Source organism: Pan troglodytes, chromosome 2, assembly GCF_028858775.2.
Source record: "Pan troglodytes isolate AG18354 chromosome 2, NHGRI_mPanTro3-v2.0_pri, whole genome shotgun sequence".
Lineage (NCBI taxonomy): Eukaryota > Metazoa > Chordata > Mammalia > Primates > Hominidae > Pan > Pan troglodytes.
The window spans coordinates 42,766,474-42,786,636 of NC_086015.1; the positions used below are offsets into that span (position 1 = coordinate 42,766,474).

Genomic DNA, 20,163 nt, shown 5'->3' on the forward strand with positions numbered 1-20,163 from the left:
AGTTCTTTATTTGTATTTCAATAGTTTTGGGAAACAGGTGGTGTTGGGTTGCACAGAAAAATTCTTTAACGCTGATTTCTGAGATTTTGGTGCACCATCACCCCAGCAGTGTACACTGTACCCAGTGTGTAGTCTCTTATCCCTTACCTTCGTCTCACCTTTCCTCCCAAGTCCCCAAAGTCCATTATGTCATTGTTATGCCTTTGCATCCTCACAGCTTAGCTCCTGCTTGTAATTAAGAACACATGATGCTTGACTTTCTATTCCTGAGTTACTTCATTTAGAATAATAGTCTCCAACTCCATCCAGCTTGCTGCCAATGCCATTATTTCATTCCTTTTTACAACTGAGTATTCCATGGTGTGCATACACCATATTTTCTTTATGCACTTGTTGGTTGATGGGCATTTAGGCTGGTTCCATATTTTTGCAGTTGTAAACTGTGCTGCTATAAGCATGCATATGCAAGTGTCTTTTTAATAATGGCTTATTTTCCTCTGGGTAGATACCCAGTAGTGGGATTGCTGGACCAAATGGTAATTCTACTTTTAGTTCTTTAAGGAATCTCCATAACATTTTCGTTAGTGGTTGTACTAGTTTACATTCCCACCAGCAGTGTAAAATTGTTTCCTTTTCATTACATCCATGCCAATATCTATTATTTTTTGGTTATGGCCATTCTTGCAGGAGTAAGGTGGTATCTCATTGTGGTTTTAATTTGCATTTCCCTGATAATTAATGATGTTGAGCATTTTTTTTTTCCTGTTCGTTGGCCATTTATATATCTTCTTTTGAGAATTGTGTATTCTTGTCCTTTGCCCACTTTTGGATGGGATTATTTGTTTGTTTTCTTGCTGATTTATTTGTGTTTCTTATAGATGCTGGATATTAGTCTTTTGCTGGATGCATAGATAACAAAGATTTTTCTCTCATCTTATGGGTTGTCTGTTTACTTGGATGATTATTTCTCTTGCTGTGCAACAGCTTTTTAGTTTAATTAGATCCCATCTATTTATTTTTGTTTTTGTTGGATTTGCTTTGGGTCCTTGGTCAGGAACGTTTTGCCTAAGCCAATGTCTAGAAGAGTTTTTCCAATGTTATCTTCTAGAATTTTTTATAATTTCAGGTCTTAGATTTAAGCCGTTTATCCATCTTGAATTGATTTTTGTATAAGGTGAGAGATGAAGATTCAGTTTCTTTCTTCCACATGTGGCTTGCTAATTATCCCAGCACCATTTGTTGAATAGGGTGTCCTTTCCCCACTTACGTTTTTGTTTGCTTTTTCAAAGATCAGTTGGTTGTAAGTATTTGGCTTTATTTCTGAGTTCTCTATTCTTTTCCATTGGTCTGTGTGCTTATTTTTATACCAGTATCATGCTGTTTTGGTACAGGCTATACTATAGCCTTGTAGTATAGTTTGAAATCAGCTAAGGTGATGCCTCCAGATTTGTTATTCTTGCTTAGTCTTGCTTTGGCTATGTGGATTCCTTTTTGGTTCCCTATGAATTTTAGGGTTGTTATTTCTATTTCTGTGAAGAATGATGTGGTACTTCAATGGAAATTGTATTGAATCTGTATATTGCTTTTGGCAGTAAGGTCATTTTCACAATATTGATTTTATCCATCCATGAGCATGGGATGTGTTCCCATTTGTTTGTGTCATCTGTGATTTATTTTAGCAGTGTTTTGTAGTTTTCCTTGTAGAAATCTTTCACCTTTTTGGTTAGGTATATTCCTAAGATTTTTTTGTTTTTATTTTTGTTTTTTTTTGCAGCTGTTGTAAAAGGGATTGAGTTCTTGATTTGTTCCTCAGCTTGGTTGCTGGTGGTGTACAGTAGTGCTGCTGATTTGTATACATTGTTTTTGTATCCTGAAACTTTACTGAATTCATTTATTAGATCTAGGAGCTTTTTGGATGAGTCTTTAGGGTTTCCTAGGCATACGATCATATCATTGGTGAACAGCAACAGTTTGACTTCCCCTTTACTGATTTGGATTCCCTTTATTTATTTCTCTTGTCTGATTGCTCTGGCTAGGACTTCCAGTGCTATGTTGGATAGAAATGGTGAAAGTGGGCATCCTTGTCTTGTTTCAGTTCTCAGGGGGAATGCTTTCAACTTTTCCCTGTTTGGTATAATGTTGGATGTGGATTTGTCATAGATGGCTTTTATTACCTTGGAGTATGTCCCTTCTATGCCAATTTGGTTGAGGGTTTTAATCATAATGGGATGCTGGATTTTGTCAAATGCTTTTCCTGCACCTATTGAGATGATCATATGATTTTTGTTTTTAATTCTGTTTATGTGACGTGCAGCATTTATTGACTTGTGCATGTTAAATCATCCCTAACTCCCTGGTATGAAACCCCCTTGATCATGGTGTGTTATCTTTTGGATATGTGTTGGATTCAATTAGCTAGCATTTTGTTGAGGATTTTTGCATCTATGTTCATCAGGGATATTGTCTGTAGTTCTTTTTTAAATGTCCTTTTCTGGTTTTGGTATTCGGGTGATACTGGCTTCATAAAATGATTTAGGAGGATTCCCTCTTTCTGCATCTTTTGGAATAGTTTCAATAAAATTGGTACCAATTCTTCTTTGAATGTCTGATAGAATTCAGCTGCGAATCCAGTCTGCTCCTGGACTTTTTTTCCTTGGCAATTTTTGAATTACTGTTTCAATCTCGCTACTTGTTATTGGTCTGTTTAGAGTTTCTATTACTTTCTGATTTAATCTAAGACAGTTGTATATTTCCAGAAATTTATTCATCTCCTCTAAATTTTCTAGTTTGTGCAAATAAAGGTGTTCATAGTAGCCTTGAATGATTTTTTTTTGTATTTCTGTGGTATCAGTTGTAATATCTCCCATTTTATTTCTAATTGAGCTTATTTGGATCTTCTCTCTTCTTTTCTTGGTTAATCTTGCCAATGGTCAATCAATTTTCTATATCTTTTTAAAGAACCCGCTTTTTGTTTCACTTATCTTTTGTATTATTATTATTTTTATTTGAATTTCATTTAGTACTGCCCTGATCTTTGTTATTCCTTTTCTTCTGCTTGGTTTGGGTCTGTTTTGTTCTTGTTTCTCTAATTCCTTGAGGTGTGACCTTAGATTATCTATTTGTCCTCTTTCATACTTTTTGATGTAGGTATTTAATGCTATGAGCTTTCCTCTTAGCACTGCTTTAGCTGTATCCCAGAGGTTTTGATAAGTTGTGTGACTATTATCATTCAGTTCAAAAAATTTTTAAACTTCCATCTTGATTTCATTGTTGACCCAAAGATCCTTCAAGAGCAGATTGTTTAGTTTTCATGTATTTGTATAGTTTTGAGGGTTTCTTTTGGAGTTAACTCCGAGGTTTATTTGACTGTGCTCTGAGAGGATACCTGACATAATTTCTATTTTCTTAAATTTATTGAGATTTGTTATGTTATCTATCACGTGGTCTATCTTAGAGAATATTCCATGTGCTGATGAAAAGAATGTATATTCTGCAGTTGTTGGGTAGAATGTTTTTTAAATATCTGTTAAGTCCATTTGTTCTAGGTTACAGTTTAAGTTCATTGTTTCTTTGTTGACTTTCTGTCTTGATGACCTGTCTAGTGCTGTCAGTGGAATATTGATCCCCCACTATTATTATATTGCTGTCTATTTCATTTCTTAGGTCTAGTAGTAATTGTTTTATAAATTTGGGAGCTCCAGTGTTAGGTGCATATGTATTTAGGATTATGATATTTTTCCACTAGACCAATTATTTTATCATTATATGTGTCCCTCTTTGTCTTTTTTTAACTGTTGTTGCTTTAAGGTCTGTTTTCTCTGATATAAGAATAGCTACTCCTGCTTGCTTTTGGTTTCCATTTGCATGGAATATCTTTTCCCATCTCTTTACCTTAAGTTTACGTGGCTCCTTATGTGTTAGGTGAGTCTCTTGAAGACAGTAGATACTTGGTTGGCGGATTTTTTTTTTCCTTTCTGCCCTTCTGTATATTTTAAGTGGATCATTTAGGGCATTTACACTCAACATCAGTATTGAGATGTGAGGTACTCTTCTATTCATTATGCTAGTTATTGCCTTAATTCCTTTTTTTATTGTGTTATTGTTTTATAGGTCCTGTGATATTTATGCTTTAAGGAGGTTCTATTTTGGTGTATTTTAAGGTTTTATTTCAAGATTTAGAATTCCTTTTAGCATTTCTTGTAGTGCTGGCTTGGTAGTGGAAAATTCTCTCACCGTTTGTTTGTCTGAAAAAAACTTTATCTTGTCTTCACTTATGAAGCTTAGTTTCACTTCATACAATATTCTTGGCTGGCAATTATTTTGTTTCAGGAGGCTAAAGATGGGACCCTAATCCCTTCTGGCTTGCAAGGTTTCAGTTGAGAAATCTGCTGTTAATCTTATGTTAATCAGATAACCTTTCCTTTATAGGTTATCTGAGGCTTTTGTCTCACAGCTCTTAAGATGCTTTTCTTTGTCTTGACTTTAGATAACCTGATGTCTATTTGCCTAGGTGATGATCTTTTTTGTGACACATTTCAGAGGTATTCTTTGAGCTTCTTGTATTTGGATGTCTATATTTCTAACAAGGCCAGGGAAGTTTTCCTCAATTATTCCCTCAAATAAGTTTTCCAAACTTTTAGATTTCTATTCTTCCTTGGGAACACCCATTATTCTTAGGTTTGGTTGTTTCACATGATTCCAAATTTCTTGGCCGATTTGTCATTTTTTAAAAAATTCTTTCTTTTTGTGTGTCTTAGTTTGGGTCAATTTAAAAGCTTTGTCTTCGAGCTCTGAAGTTCTTTCTTCTACTTGTTCTAGTCTATTGTTGAAACTTTCCACTGCATTTTGTATTTCTCTAAGTGTGTCTTCCATTTCCAGAAGTTGTGATTGTTTTTTCTTTATATCTATTTCTCTGGAGAATTTTCCATCCATATCTTGTTGTTTTAAACATTTCTTTAAGTTGGTTTTTATCTTTCTCTGGTGTCTCCTTGAATCACTTAATAATCAGCCTTCTGAATTCCTTTTTTTTTTTTTGAGATGGATTTTCACTCTTGTTGCCCAGGCTGGAGTGCAATGGCGTGATCTCAGCTCACCACAACCTCTGCCTCCCAGGTTCAAGCAATTCTCCTGCCTCAGTCTCCTGAGTAGCTGGGATTACAGGCATGCACCACCACATCTAGCTAATTTTGTATTTTTTAGTAGAGACGGGGTTTCTCCATGTTGGCTTCAGGCTGGTCTTGAACTCCTGACCTCAGGTGATCTGCTCACCTCGGCCTCCCAAAGTGCTGAGATTACAGGCGTGAGCTACTGTGCCCAGCCCTGAATTCTTTATCTGGCAATTCAGAGATTTCTTCTTGGTTTGGATCCATTGTTGGGGAGCTAGTTTGATCTTTTGAGGGGTGTTATTGAACCCTCTTTTGTCATATTACCAGAATTGCTTTTCTGGTTCCTTCTCATTTGAGTAGACTATTTCAGAGAAAAGATCTGGAACTGAATGGCTGTTGTGCAGATTCTTTTGTTTCATGGGTGATCTCTTGATGTGGTGCTCTCCCCAATCCCCTGGGGATGGGGCTTCCTGAGAGCTGGACTGCAGTGATCGTTATTGTTCTTCTGGGCCTAGCCACACAGAGGGGCTACCAGGCTCTGGGGTAGTACTGGGAAATGCCTGCAAGAGTCCTGTGATGTGATTGATCTTGAAGTCTCCCAGCCATGGATATCAGCATCTGTTCTGGTGAAGGTGGCAGAGGAATGAAGTAGAGTCTGTGAGAGTCCTCGGCTGTAGATAGATTTAGTGTGCTGGCTTTCTTGAATGCTAGTTATGTTAGCAGTGAAGTTGTCATATGGACAGACTCAGGACGTCTGATTAGCCAGGATGTTGCAGGCAGTGCAACTGGTTGTTGTTTTCTTCTTCCTGGGATCAAAGTTCTTCTGTCATGAGTTGCTTTAATGGCCTGAGCTGTTTGACCTCCAGCCGGTAGGTGATGCTTTCAAGAGAGCACTAGTGCATTAGTAGAAGGGGGATCTAAGCTCACCCTAAGTTGGCCAGGGTAAATATTTTAGTTTCTCAGGTGATGAGCAGGGCCATAAAGCTTCCGAGAGTTTCTGGGTTTTGTGTTCAGCTACCAAGGCAGGTAGGGAAATACCATCAGGTGGGGGCAGGGGTAGGTGAGTCTGGACTCAGACCCTTCTTGGGTAGGGATTGCTGTGGCCACTGTGGTGGATGGGGGTTGGTTCTCAGGCCAGTGGGGTTGTGTTCCAGAGGGAATTTTGGCTGCCTCTGCTGTGCCATAGAGTTCTCCAGGGAAGTGGGGGATAGCTGCTAGTGAGAGGCCTCACCTAGCTCTCATGTAGTTGGTGAAGCTGGTCTTGCTCCTGCAGTGCCCTACTCAGACCTTGCCCCAGGCTGTGAGCTTTCCCACTGAGAAAGAAAGCATGACTTTTGGACCGCATCCCTCACTGTCTGCTTGCAGTTCCCATTTGCCCCCTGGATTCTGCTCAAGAAAATTTGTGCCCAGTTGAAATTATTACTAATTTTAGTTGAAACTTCTTTCATCCTGTGACCCCTCCCTGATTCCGCTGGCTGCCTTCCCCAAGGGTGCCTGTGAGACATAGTCAGGGATGGATTCCCTGGTCTCGAGCTGGAGACTGGGAGTGCCTACAAGGCACTTCCCTTTGCTGTTTCTACTTTTATATTTTGTGTGGCTTCCTAAATTTATTTACATTCCAGGTAAGGGTAAATTCTTCTCCTGTGATCTGGATTTTCAGATTACCCAGTTGGGATGTATGTTTGGAGGCAGGTTTCCCCCCCTCACACTTTGGGAGCTCACAGTTTTTCACCTGTCTTGCAGAATTTCCAGCAGTGTGCCACTTATTTAAAAGGATCTATAAATTCTTTCAGTTCTCCTGGTATATTCCTGCAGTGGTTCTTGGAGCAAACGTTCATGGTGTGAGTCTCCACACTCTGTCCAAGTGGGACCTGCATGTTAGCCCTGTCTCCTACCCACCATTTTGTCCCCTCTCCTATCACACATGCAGATCTGCATAGAGATATACTCACGCCAGGGTAATGACGCTAAAATCCAGCCAGTTCCAAGGATCTCTCAGGTACGTGAACTCATTTAGACAAAATCCTCTTGCCAGTATCTTTATCAAGGCTTCAAAGGTGTAAATGACAGTGAAGACATATCTGGGAAGGAGGGTAGAAAAGGAGTGTCAACTGTGCCATGGAGTGTACTCAGGGGGTTCCTTCTTCTTCCAGGAGGGAGGGATGAGCTTCTCTGACTGCTCCAAGAAAAAACATGCAAAGAATATCACCAAGGTGATGAGGGGGAAGAAGGTAAGGAGAGGAAACAAGACACAGACTGAGGGAAAAAGAAGGGCCACACAAATAGATGGAGTGGGGAGGGATGTGTGTGGCTGGGACAGCCAGCAGCTTCTGCTGTTCTGGGGTTAGGCAGAGGGCAGTAGCGGGTGAAGAGCAAGGATTCTCCTGTTTATGTCTGCCAGGGCCTCCCTATCCTGCAAGAAGCTGGAGGCTCATCTAAAAACTCCGTTTTTAGAAACTGGAGTGCAGACTGATGAGTGGTAACTGACAGAGCAGACCTAAGAAAGCTGAAAACTGGCTGAAGCAGGGAATACCCAGAAGCAAGCCAAGCTATGCTGCAGAGCCCCAGAACTGCTTGGAACTTAGAGATGCTAAGTATCTCTGAAAGCAAGGTTTGGGGGAGGGTGATAAGTAGGGCTGAAAGAATTGTTTGAAAGTTTTTTACAAGAACCAGTTGAGCTTTCTAGATGCTGCTTTATGCCATCCATTCAATGAGAAACTGTTTCTGCTCCAGAAATGGATTGGATGCTTATTTTCTTAAGAGTTGAAGAAGAGGGAAACAGTTGCATACTGAAAAATGCATATAAAGAAAAGTTTACCTACTGAAAGGCAAACAACTCCCCTCCCTATTCACTTCTGCTCCTCGTTAAGTTTCCAGAAGATAATCTGGTTTAGAGCCTATGAAGATGCTGCACTTTTAACATGAACAGCCAGCCAAGGAGCATCAGGAATTTGAAGGATGCTTCTAACACCAGAAACCAAAGCAACCAAACAACTGAAAAAAAAAGAAAAGAAAAGAAAAGAAAAGAAAAAGAGACAATAAAGAGGGCAGAAGAAGAGTTAGAGAAATAAAACTGTATTGGCCAGGCGCTGTGGCTCACGCCTGTAATCGCAGCACTTTGGGAGGCTGAGGCGGGCAGATCACGAGGTCAGGAGATTGAGACCATCCTGGCTAACGCGGTGAAACCCTGTCTCTACTAAAAATACAAAAAATTAGCCGGGCGCCGTGGCAGGCACCTGTAGTTCCAGCTACTCCGGAGGCTGAGGCGGGAGAATGGCGTGAACCCGGGAGGCGGAGCTTGCAGTGAGCCTAGATCGCGTCACTGCACTCCAGTCTGGGTGACAGAGCAAGACTTCGTCTCCAAAACAACAACAACAACAGCAACAACAACAACAAAAAACAAAACAAAAACCTGTACTAATATTTTTAGAGAGTTAAGAGGTGAGAAGAGGCTCCACGTATAGAACAAGAGCAGAAGGATGTAAAAAGTACCTTCAAAGACAAAATGGAATTTTGAAAACAAAAATATGATAGCAAAAGTAAAACACTAATAGGCGGACTTGTAAATAAAGTTTTGGAAATCTCACAGGAAGTGGAACAAAAAAGCAGAAATGGATAGGAAGTGATAAAAAGTTTGAAAATTAGAGAATCAGACTAGGAGGTATATTGTTTGACTAATAGGAGGTCTAGAAAGAAATTAGAAGACAATGAGCAAGGCCTTCAAAATTAAGAGGAAAATAATTTCTAATACAGAAGTCTTTCCCTAGCCAAACTGTCAAAGAAGGTAGAATATATGAAGTCTTGGGAAATGTAGTTCTTAGTTACCCTTCTAATAAAGTTACTAGAAGCTGGGCATGGTGGTATGTACCTGTAGTCCTAACTACTTGGGAGGTTGAGGCAGGAGGATCACTTGAACCCCGGAGTTTGAGGCCAACAGCCTGGGCAGCATAGAGAGACTTTGTCTTAAAAAAAAATGTTACTAGAGGATATGCTCCATTCAAACAAGAAACATATATGCGATCCAGGGAAGAGGCAAAAGGAATCCAAAAAAAGGATGAAGAAGAAAAAATCTCTAGAAAACAGCTGTGCATCAGGCCTAGAAAACATCTAGGTCAGAATGAGGCAGAAGATGAAGTACTCTAGCTGTGATTTCCATAGGAAAAAAATGATACACATGCACCTGATGTGTGCAAATAAATTGAAGCAACAATTAAACATCTGGAGAAGAGTTTGGGAACAAATTAGGGATAAATAGAAAACTGAGCAAACAAAAAAATAAAATCCTTATTAATTCCAGGGAAAGCAAAAACATTGTGCAAAAAGGAAATATAGTCAAAGTACACTGCATGACACAGCTGTAAACAGTGTTTACTTAGCAATGTAATGTAATTATATATGTAGTCATACAATGGATATATTATCTGATGATCTAACTGAAGATTACAAGATAACTGTAACAGGAAGACGAGGGTGAGAGGAAATGAGTTTGTGGATGTGGCCTTAAGTTTTTTCTCGTAATAGGAAGCCAATAAATGACATCAGAAATTGAAAAATTAAAAATTAGTATTATGAGTATATTATTGGAGATAAGGAGGTATCAGAAGACACAGGTAAAAAAAACTAAAAGTGGTGGCCTCTGGAAAGAAGAGATGAGAAAAATGAAATTGCTGTTTTTTTTGTCAGAATCTTTATAAAACTCTGTGACCTTTTAAATCATGAACATACATGTCTTAAATAAAAGTAAAAGTCAAGTTAAAAAGTGAATAATTTTTTTTCACATCTGTGAGAGGAGAAATCGTGTTTGAAATCATGAAGGAATCTATATCTGGTTGCATAGCTGCTTGAGCTGTCAGCTTCCATATCTTGTTGGTTCCCCCCCACACTTTTTATGTTTTCTAAATTAGAAAATCTTAACTCAGAATTATAGGTTGTTGGGAAGCTTTGATGGATATTTCTGGTTTGTCAAATCAAACACAGACCCAGAAATTATGGAGAGAGTGCTCTCTAAAGACTATTTTCAGTGCTTCACCAGAAGGCAAGTGCCCCAGCTCAACAGCAGCTAATGGAGTTGCATCCTCTCTTTGGTGGTATTTGGCTCTGCAAGGTATTTCTTGACGTTGGGTTGCAGCATTCAGATGTAATTTTTAATAAGCCCAATGTGTTATTTCCTAAGTGCTTTTTCTGGTGAATGAAGAAAATCATTGGGTATTGGGAAAAAGTCAAGTTCTCAGCCATTGAGCCACTTGCACCACTGATGTCTGATTGTTACAAATCCCGATATTCAGGCTCTGAAAGCAAAGATTCATAATATTCAAATTCTGAATGGATCACTGAGATACCCAACTTGTATTCATAAAAATGGTAACTTAAAAAATTTCATTCCTTATTTTTAAAACTCTGTGTAAGCCTTTCCCATTTGCCAGCCAAAGCAATTCAGTGTGGGAGAGCAGCCTCTCTTACTCACTTTTCATTTCAGCCCAGTAGGCCAAAGAGATGTACACTAAGTGACCACAATCAGTTTGTATTCACAATTTCCACTGTGTACCTCAACAGCAAATCAGAATCTGGAGGCATATTACAGACCCCCAGCTGCGTTCCGTGAATAAGGTATGCACTAGCATTGGGATCTGGGAGCAGCATCTTCTATCTGGATAGTGATACCTTTCCTTGCTGACCATGTGGCTGGAGTTTCTTCAATGGCAATTTAACACCTTTCCTCTTTTAAAAAAAAGTTTTGGTAAAATATGCATAATATACATAACATAAAATTTACCACTTTCACCATTTTTAAGTACACAATTTAGTGGAATTAAGTACATTCAGTGTTGTGGAACTATCACCACTATCTGTTTCCAAACTTTTTTATAATCCCGAACAGAAATGTACCCATTAAATAATAACTCCCCATTCTCCCTCTCTGGCAACTTCCATTCTACTTTCTGTCTCCATGAATTTGCCTGTTCTAGGTACCTACTAAAGGTGGAATCATGCAACATTTGTTCTTTTGCGTTTGAGTTATTTTACTTAGCACAATGCTTCGTCAATGTTGTGGCATGTATCAGAATCTCATTCATTTTTAAAACTGAATGATATTCAATTGTTTACATATATACTACATTTTTTATCCATTCATCTGTTGATGGACATATTTGGCTATTGTGAATAACGCTGCTACAAACATTAGTGCATAAGCCAACATACCTTTTAAAGTCTGTTTCATAGGTTCAAACTAATTTTTAATTAAACCAGAGAGCTCTTCTTTTAAAATTAGCTTCATGATAAATAGAACAAAAAGTGACTGAGTCTTTCCCATATATATAGTGAAGATATGCTGACAACTTACTTATTCATAGTTTTGTTCAACTATAAAATAAAATGTCTGCTCGTATACCTAACAGTCATTGACTTTAAATGCCAGTCACATTATAAGGAATGCAATACTTCTAATTAAGGAATTATACCAATTGTTTTTCTTGTTTCTTCTCCAACCACAATATTTGTAATTGATTTGGAAACTGGTTTTGTATCTTACCAGCAGGAGTGCAATTGTGCTTATTTTTGATATGAGGATGAGTGATGACTCTATAGTTTTGTTGTCTTCTCAACATTTAACATAAAATTTTCACAGTTTTATACTGGGAAAGCCTTATTTTGTGCTTGTAGTAGAGATATTCAATTGGTTTAAAAGTGGGGTTGATAAGCTTTATTGGAAAATAATATGGAAGTTTTGATAGCTTTATATCATTACTTGACAAAAACGTTAGCAGATAATAAACTGGGTACTAGGACAAAAGGATCATTGGTCCAATAAAATTCAATTATCATTATTCATTGTCATGGCTCCCATTTTCTTATATATTTTTGTCTGTTTTTGGGAGATTATCCACATCCATTGTCCACTTGTCTCATGACAAACAGATTCATGCTTTGTATTTTTACAATGGAGGCCATTCATTACTTACATTGTGACCTTATTTCACATTGTAGGATTTATATTTCTATTTTTATCATTATTGTTATGCTTCAGAAAACCACTTTCGAAGTGATGACTCTTTTTTTTTGAATTGTGATATTATGCAAAGCGACAGTAATAATGGCAAATGCAAGTCTGACAAGTGTAAATAACTGTCAGGTGACAATAAAATACATTAGTCAAGATAAACTGCCTATGATTAACTCCATGTTAACCATTATGAATGAAATCAGTTTTTGAAGCACATACACTGTTTTTGAAAACATAAAAAGTTAGAAATTCTATGAATATAATAATTAATCTTACATGTTAGATTTTAAAATTATATGTGCATAGAGATCCTTAGATCACTTGTTGAGAAACATTGTAGGAGATGGAGAGAGATGAATTGCTCTGCTAAACAAAGTAAGAATAAGTTGGAGTTCCCAGGGACAATTCAGGAGAGAGTTGGAACATCCCAAAGGGACAGTTTATGAAAGAAGATTACAGGCCAGCCTCATTTAGCAAAATAGATAAAAAGAAATACACCTAATTGAATCCAGCAAAATGATCAGCTGGAACCATTAAAAATAGACTAGCAAATCTGTTAGTTTACAGATTTACTATATTAACAGATGAAAGACTATATGATAACCTCAATAAATATAAAAATACTGATAGAAGCCAACACCCATTCATGATGAAAGTCTCAACAAACAAGAAATGGAAAAAATTGATATAAAAAGTAATTATGAGACTCTCATAAACATCATAATAGTGAAACATTAGAAGCACACACTTTAAAATCAAGAGCAAAATAAATATGCTCACTGTCATAGTTTTGAATTACCATCATGTTGAAGGTCCCGGCCAATTCAATAAGACAGGAAAAATAAACAAGTGGTATAAGAATCATAAAGGAAGAAACAAGTTTGTCATTATTTGCAGATAATATAACTGTCTAAATAGGAAGTCCAAGGGAATCTACAGAAAAATTTAACTTTAAGGAGCTCAGCAGGGTTGCTGGATGCAAAATCACTATATAGAAATTAATAATATTAAGACAGTTTATCAATAATAAGTATTCAACAGGGCAACCAAAATTGCAATGTACCTAGGAAAAAGACATTATAAAATGTTGTAGAAAAATATTAAAGAAGACCTGTATAAATTAAGAGATCTGCCATACTGATGTGTGGGAAGGCTTCGTATTGTAAATGTGGTGATTCTTCCTGTGGTGATAAATCAATTCAGTGCATTACCAAACAAAGTTTCCACAGAGTTGTAAGAAAAGAGCTGGAAAATGTGACCCTTAAACTGGTATGGAAAAGTAAAGAAACAAGAACCAAAATAATTTTCAAGAAGACAAATAAGGAGGGGCATGTGAATCGACCAGGTCAAGTCTTACTATAGAGCATTTAAATCCACGTGGTATTGACTCAGGATGTGACAATGAGATTACTGGGAGAAACAGATTCAGTAGACATGGGAATCTGGTGCATGGCAGAAGCAGTGGTAGGAACCACTTGGGAAATGATGTATTGAAAAAAATGTTGGAATAATCCATATGGAAAAATATTGGAAGCCTATCTCATACCACACACATACAAAAATAAATTCTAGGAGATTGAAATACCTAAATGTAGAAAGGAAAACTGTAAATTTGAGGAGAAAACACAGGATAATATCTTTATGGAATACTATATGGCAATAAAAATGAATGAATTAGGTCTACATGTATCCATTTGGGCAAATCTCAAAAACATAATTTTAAAACATCAGATAAAGCACACATATAAAATGATAACAGTTCCATAAATTTGAAAAGATACAAATCAATACTTTATGCATGCAGTGTTAAACACCCACTTCCCCGTTTGCAGTAGATTCAGCTTCATTTCACATGTTCTTTGCCAGGTGAGAAAACATTTATCTTCTCTACAACCAAATTGCTATAATTTGTCAAAGGTTTTCCAGAATATTGTTATGGTTAGAGGTGAGTGTCCTAGGGTCATCAAAGAGCCTCTTCGATGATTCTCTGAAACCAGGGCATGGGGAGAGTAGGAAAGTTCTAGTCTTGCCCTTCTTAACAATTTTTGACCCCCTGCTCTCTTTACCTTCTGGTGCCCAATCTGAGGAAGAACCTCTAGTTTCTTCCCAAGCAAAAGAGGGGATTAGAAAATGGAATATCTATCTTTATCTTTCCACAAGCAGACAGATAGGCAGGCATGCAGAAAGACATAGAGCTACCATTATCAGCAGGTAATTGTGCAAAGCTAATGTTTCAGCAAGGAATAATGGAAGGGAGGGAAGATAAGGAAAAAGATTGTGTTAAGAACATGGCAATAAGATTGGTTTCTGATTCCTCACTGGCTACAATTTAATGCTTTTTCAAAAGTATACAGCATGATCTTTGGAGCCCCAGTCTATCCCAAGGACATTTATTATCTTCCTCTGGGTTCTCAGCAACATAGGAAACACCTAATGGCTATTATCAATTTGCATTTCAAAAAGAAAATCTAGTCTGATTATTTCCACGAGGCCAAGGATGCTGAACATCATCCAATACCTGTCACATAAATTCCCAGGATTGTGACCATATAGGTAGATTTGTATATGTTATACTTTTCATAGTGTGCATATAAAGGGAATTATGTCAACAGTTCAGTTAATACAAAATCTCCTAAAGAATGGATTTGATAATTACTGGGAATGGAAAGGATCCAACTTTGGAAGACGATTTGGCAATATCTCAAAAATTAAAATGTACACCCCTTTGACCTGGCAATTCTACTTCTAGAAATTCATCCCTTAATTTTACTCATATTATGTGTACAAAGATACATGTGTAAGGATACTCACCAAAAAATTAATATGTGGTGGCAAAATATGAGGATTATGTTAATTATGATAAATGTGAATGTCTATCAATAGGAAAATAGTTAAATAAACTTCACTTCATCCATGCAAATGAAATCTGTTCAGCTAATTTCTACAAAACAGCTGCTGCTGGGATTTTTTTGGGGATGTCATTGAATTTATAGGCTAATTTGGGCAGCACTGACATTCTAACAATTATGAATCTTCTAATCCAGTCACATGAGACATCCTTTAATGCATTTAGGTACTTTAAAATTTCTCTCAATAATGCTGTATTATTTTTTAGTATAAAGGTCTTGTGCATATTTTTACAACAGCATTTGGATTTATTAGATCTACTGTTTTTCTATTTTGTAATTTATTGATTTTTATAATTATTAACTTCTTTCTTTCATTTGTTATCCTTTTTCTAGTTTTGTTAGGTCTTTAAATAATTTCTTTTCAGCTTTTACTGATATAAATATTCTATGCTTCCATGCTGTGACTTATTCCCTGAATATGTATGTCTTTAACTGCACTCTCTAGGTTCTGATTAAACTGTTTTTTATCTTTTCTTCCCTCGAAATTATATAATTTTAGTTTATAGTTTGTCTTTTGTCCAAGAGTTCTTTAAGAGAGATTTTTAAAAATTATCAAGTGGAAAGTCCTCTCATTTTATTAAATTTGGTTTTTTTTTTAACTATATTTCATTATGATCAGAGAATGTTTTCTATATTATTTCCACTTTCTGGAGCTTATTGAGGTTTTTGTCATGGCTTAATATTTGGTTTGATATGTTTGGTTTTTTGAAAAGGAGGTGCATTTTCTATTGTTAGGGAAGGTAGTTTGCTATATATTAATCAGATACATTATATTAATTATATTACTAGATCATCTATAATTTTACATACTTTTTAATACATTTGATCTGTTATTGGCTAAAATTAATTGAAAATTTCTATTCCTACTATGGTTTTATTTATCCTCCTACTCTAATAATTTCTGATTTATAAATATTGTTGCCATCTTATTTGTTGCAAAGATATAGATTACTATCGTCTTTACTATTAGTATGTCTGTGCAATTTTTGTCCTATTTCATGCTTTTTGACTGAGATTCCACTTTCTCTGATACTAAAATCACGGATCCTGCTTTCTTTGTTTGCCTTTGCTTGTGTCTTTTGAATTCTATAATTTTAGCCTTTCTGTATCACCGTGAGGAGTATTTTTTTTATTCAACATAGAGTTGGGTATTGCTTTGTAATGTAATAGGCATTTTTAAAAACAGGTGAGTCAAATCCATTTATATTTAGTGACATGACAGATTTGCTTAGTCTTAGCTTGTTTATATTATTTCATATGACGTATTTAGTTTTTAAAATATTAGGCTGGTACAAAAGTAATTGTGGTTTTTGCATTGTTGAAATTTGCCGTTTGATATTGGAATACATTCTTAAATAAATGTGACCATGTTATACATCATTTTAATGTGCATTTCTCACTTTTTTTTTTTGCTAATGACTTATTACTTGCTGTTTATTTTATATTTATTTTAGACTATGGAAATTATGTTATACAAAAAGCAAATTCGAGCGATTTTCTTATTTGAGTTCAAAATGGTTTGTAAAGCAGCAGAGACAACTCAACATCAACAACGCATTTGGCCCAGGGATTGCTAACAAAGTTACAGTGCAGTGGTGGTTCAAGAAGTTTTGCAAAGGAGGTGAGAACCTTGAAGATGAGGAGAGTAGTGGCTGGCCATTGGAAGTTGACAATGACCAATTGAGAGCAATCATCGAAGTTGATCCTCTTACAACTGCACAAGAAGCTGCGGAAGAACTCAACGTTGACCATTCTACGGTCATTCGGCAGTTGAAGCAAATTGGAAAGGTGAAACAGCTCCATAAATGGGTGCCTCATAAGCTAAGGAAAAATGTTTAAAAAATCATCATTTTGAAGTGTTGTCGTCTCTTATTCTATGCAACAAAAATGAACTATTTCTTAATCAGATTGTGATGTGCGATAAAAAGTGAATTTTACTTGACAACTGGCAATGACCAGCTTGGTGGCTGGACTGAGAAGAAGCTCCAAAGCACTTCCCAAAACCCAATTTGCACCAAAAAAAGTCGTGGTCACTGCTTGGTGGTCTGCTGCCGGTCTGATCTACTACAGCTTTCTGAATCCCAGCAAAGCCATTACATCTGAGAAGTATGCTCAGCAAATCGATGAGATGCACAGAAAACTGCGAGGCCTGCAGCTGGCATTGGTCAACATCAAGGGCCCAATTCTTCTCCACAACAACCGACTGCATGTCACACAACCAACAGTTACTTCAAAAGTTGAATGAATTGGGCTATGAAGTTTTGCCTCACCCACCATATTCACCTGACCTCTCACCAACCAACTACCACTTCTTCAAGCATCTGAACAACTTTTTGCAGGTGAAACACTTCCATAACCAGCGGGATGCAGAAAATGCCTTCCAAGAGTTCATTGAATCCCAAAGCATGGATTTTTATGCTACAGGAATAAACAAACTCATTTCTCATTGGCAAAAATGTGTTGATTGTAATGGTTCCTACTTTGATTAATAAAGATGTGTTTGAGCCTAGTTATAATGATTTAATATTTATGGTCTGAAACCCCAATTACTTTTGCACCTTTTCATTATTTGGCATGTCTTATTTGCTTTTTATTTTTTGATGTACAATTCTTCCAGTATTTAGAGTTTGTCATATTATTTGTTACAAATATATAGATTACTAAAGAGTTTGTATCTTTATCCTAGTGGTTGTCTTTATAAGTAAAAACTTATTATAAATTTATAATTATAATTAAAACCATGTAATACATTGTCCTTAGTGTACTATTTCTTTAATCAAAATCTCTCATTTCCATTTGGTGATTCCTTTCCTCTCTGTTTTATCCATCATCTGACTGTATTTAATAATATCTTTTTGTGCTTACCTTTGTACTGTCAAGTGTAATTATTTTGTCCATTTCTTTATTTGTCAACTTTAAATAATACTCTTTAACTTCTTGTTATTATAGAAGCAGCAGTAAGTGAACATACTCTGCTCACATGTTCTTTCCTCTTTCTGCTTCCATTTCTTGCTATTTGTATCATGTCAACACTTGCAGGGCCTCTGGGGCTTGTTGGGCAGGGGGGGCGGTAAAATGCCTTTATTCTCATTTTTATCCCCCTCTGGAGGCACCGTGGTTTAGCAAACCCTGATCTGCTAAGTGATTTACCACTTCTCCACCCACTTTTGGTCTTCCAATTGTTTTGACATCATTTGTCCTCTGTGTTTTCCATTCTCTTTCTCTTTGTTCTTGTATATTTATACTGTTCTTTTCCCCGTGCTGTCATTCTATTGGCATTTTGAGAGGGTAGGGTAAAACATATGCATTCTTTCTTCCATATTTAACCACAATCTCCAAATAACTCCCAAATAACTCATTTTGCAAAAAAATGTTTTATATTAAAACTCCAAAAGAAGCATAGACATTTTACATGCTATATGATCTCAACAATATTAAATATAATTTCATGATTTTGTGATTTCTCTACTTAGTAACCATCTTCTGATTTATATTTTCAGTGTTCTGCATTTTTTGCAATGGTCATTTATTTGAAAAAATTATTGAGTTTTTATTATGATATGTAGCATGCATAATAAAAATGTACATAAGACATAAATTAATTGTTTTAAAACAAATGTTTGTGTATTAGTCAGCCTTTGTTGCCTTAACAAAATACCATAGACTGGGTGGCTTATGCAACAGAAATTTATTTTCTCACAAATCTGGAGGTTGAAGCCTGAGATTGGGATGTCAGCATAGTTGGGTCTGGGAAAGACTCTCTTTCTAGCTTATAGATGTCTACCTTGTCCTTGTGTTCTCACACAAACGGGAGAAAGCTGTCTCTTTCTCTTATAAGGACACCAGTTCTACCACTTAAGGGCTCTACTCTTGTGACTTCATTTAACCCAATCACCTCCTTAAAGGCCCAATCTCCAACATAGCAACATGGGGGGTTTGTTTCAACATTTGAATTTTGAGGGGACACAATTCACTCCATAGCAGCTTGTGTGACAACTACCCATGCCATAAAATGGAACGTGACCAGCACTTCACCAGCTCCTTCCCAATTACATCCTCCCTCTTCTGCCCTGGAGGCCACTATTCTCCTAATTTTTGGTACTTTTTCTTGCCTTACTTTATTGATGCTTTTTACTCCATAAGTATGCATTCCTAAACAAAATAGTTCAGTTTTGCTTGATTTCAAACTTTATATAAATGAACCATGTTTATGTAATCCTTTGCATTTGGCTTTTTTTGTTCAATATTACGTTCTTAAGACTCATCCTTATTGTTGCGCAGCACTAAAGTTTATTCATTTTTATTGCTGTAAGTTTTCTCATTTTAGAATATAACAGAAATAGTTAATGTACTCAAAGTTTATGGACATTTGAGTGGTTTCCGGTTTGGGGTTTTTATGGGCAAATGTTCATAAACTTTCTTGTAGCTGTAATCTGGTGTCCACAAGTACATATTTCTGTTAAACATAGGTACCTAAGAGTGTAATAGAAGAATACAGCAAATGTATGCTTACACCTTTACTAGATAATACCCCTTGCTTTCCAAAGAGGTTGTCCAAATTTACACTCCCACCAGCAGTGTGTGAGTTTCTGTTGCTCCATGTCATTCCCAATACTTGGTATTGTGACACTTTAAAAAATTTCCCTTCTATGATGAACATGTAATAAAATCTCAGTGTGATTTTAATTTGCAACTCTTTAATTTAAAAAAAGGTTAAGAATACTTTCATATGTTTATGGCCATTTGGATTTCCACTTTTGTAAAGTGCCTATTCAGATTTTGTGCTATTTTACAAGTGGTTGTTCTGACATTTTTCTAATTGATTTGTAGAGTTCATTACTCTGAATATAAGCACTTGCTTTTTCATGCTCTTAAAGTTGTCTTCTGATGAACATTCTTAATTATAGTATACTAAAATGTATCAGTTTTTTCCTGTATAGTTAGTGCTTCTTGTGTCATATGTAATAAAGTTTTTCTTAGTCTGAGGTCATAAAGATATTCCTCTTTGTTTTTTCCTTTCAAAAAGCTTATCCACCACGATCAAGTCGGCTTCATACCTGGGATCAAAGCTGGCTCAACATACGCAAGTCAATAAACGTAATCCATCACACAAACAGAACCAATGACAAAAACCACGTGATTATCT

General features: G+C 36.4%; 1 protein-coding gene and 1 pseudogene across 3 annotated transcripts in view; one reads left to right on the forward strand and one right to left on the reverse strand.

Annotated features, from left to right (window-relative positions):
• SCN10A (sodium voltage-gated channel alpha subunit 10) overlaps positions 1-20,163 on the reverse strand; it is a 96,567-nt gene that overhangs the window by 66,660 nt on the left and 9,744 nt on the right. For all 3 annotated transcript variants that reach the window (XM_009445192.3, XM_009445191.3, XM_009445190.3), the window contains exon 4: positions 7,058-7,186. In XM_009445192.3, the coding sequence (XP_009443467.1) occupies positions 7,058-7,186 (129 nt within the window). The remainder of the gene's footprint in view (positions 1-7,057; positions 7,187-20,163) is intronic.
• On the forward strand, positions 16,475-17,506 carry LOC129143614 (histone-lysine N-methyltransferase SETMAR-like; annotated as a pseudogene).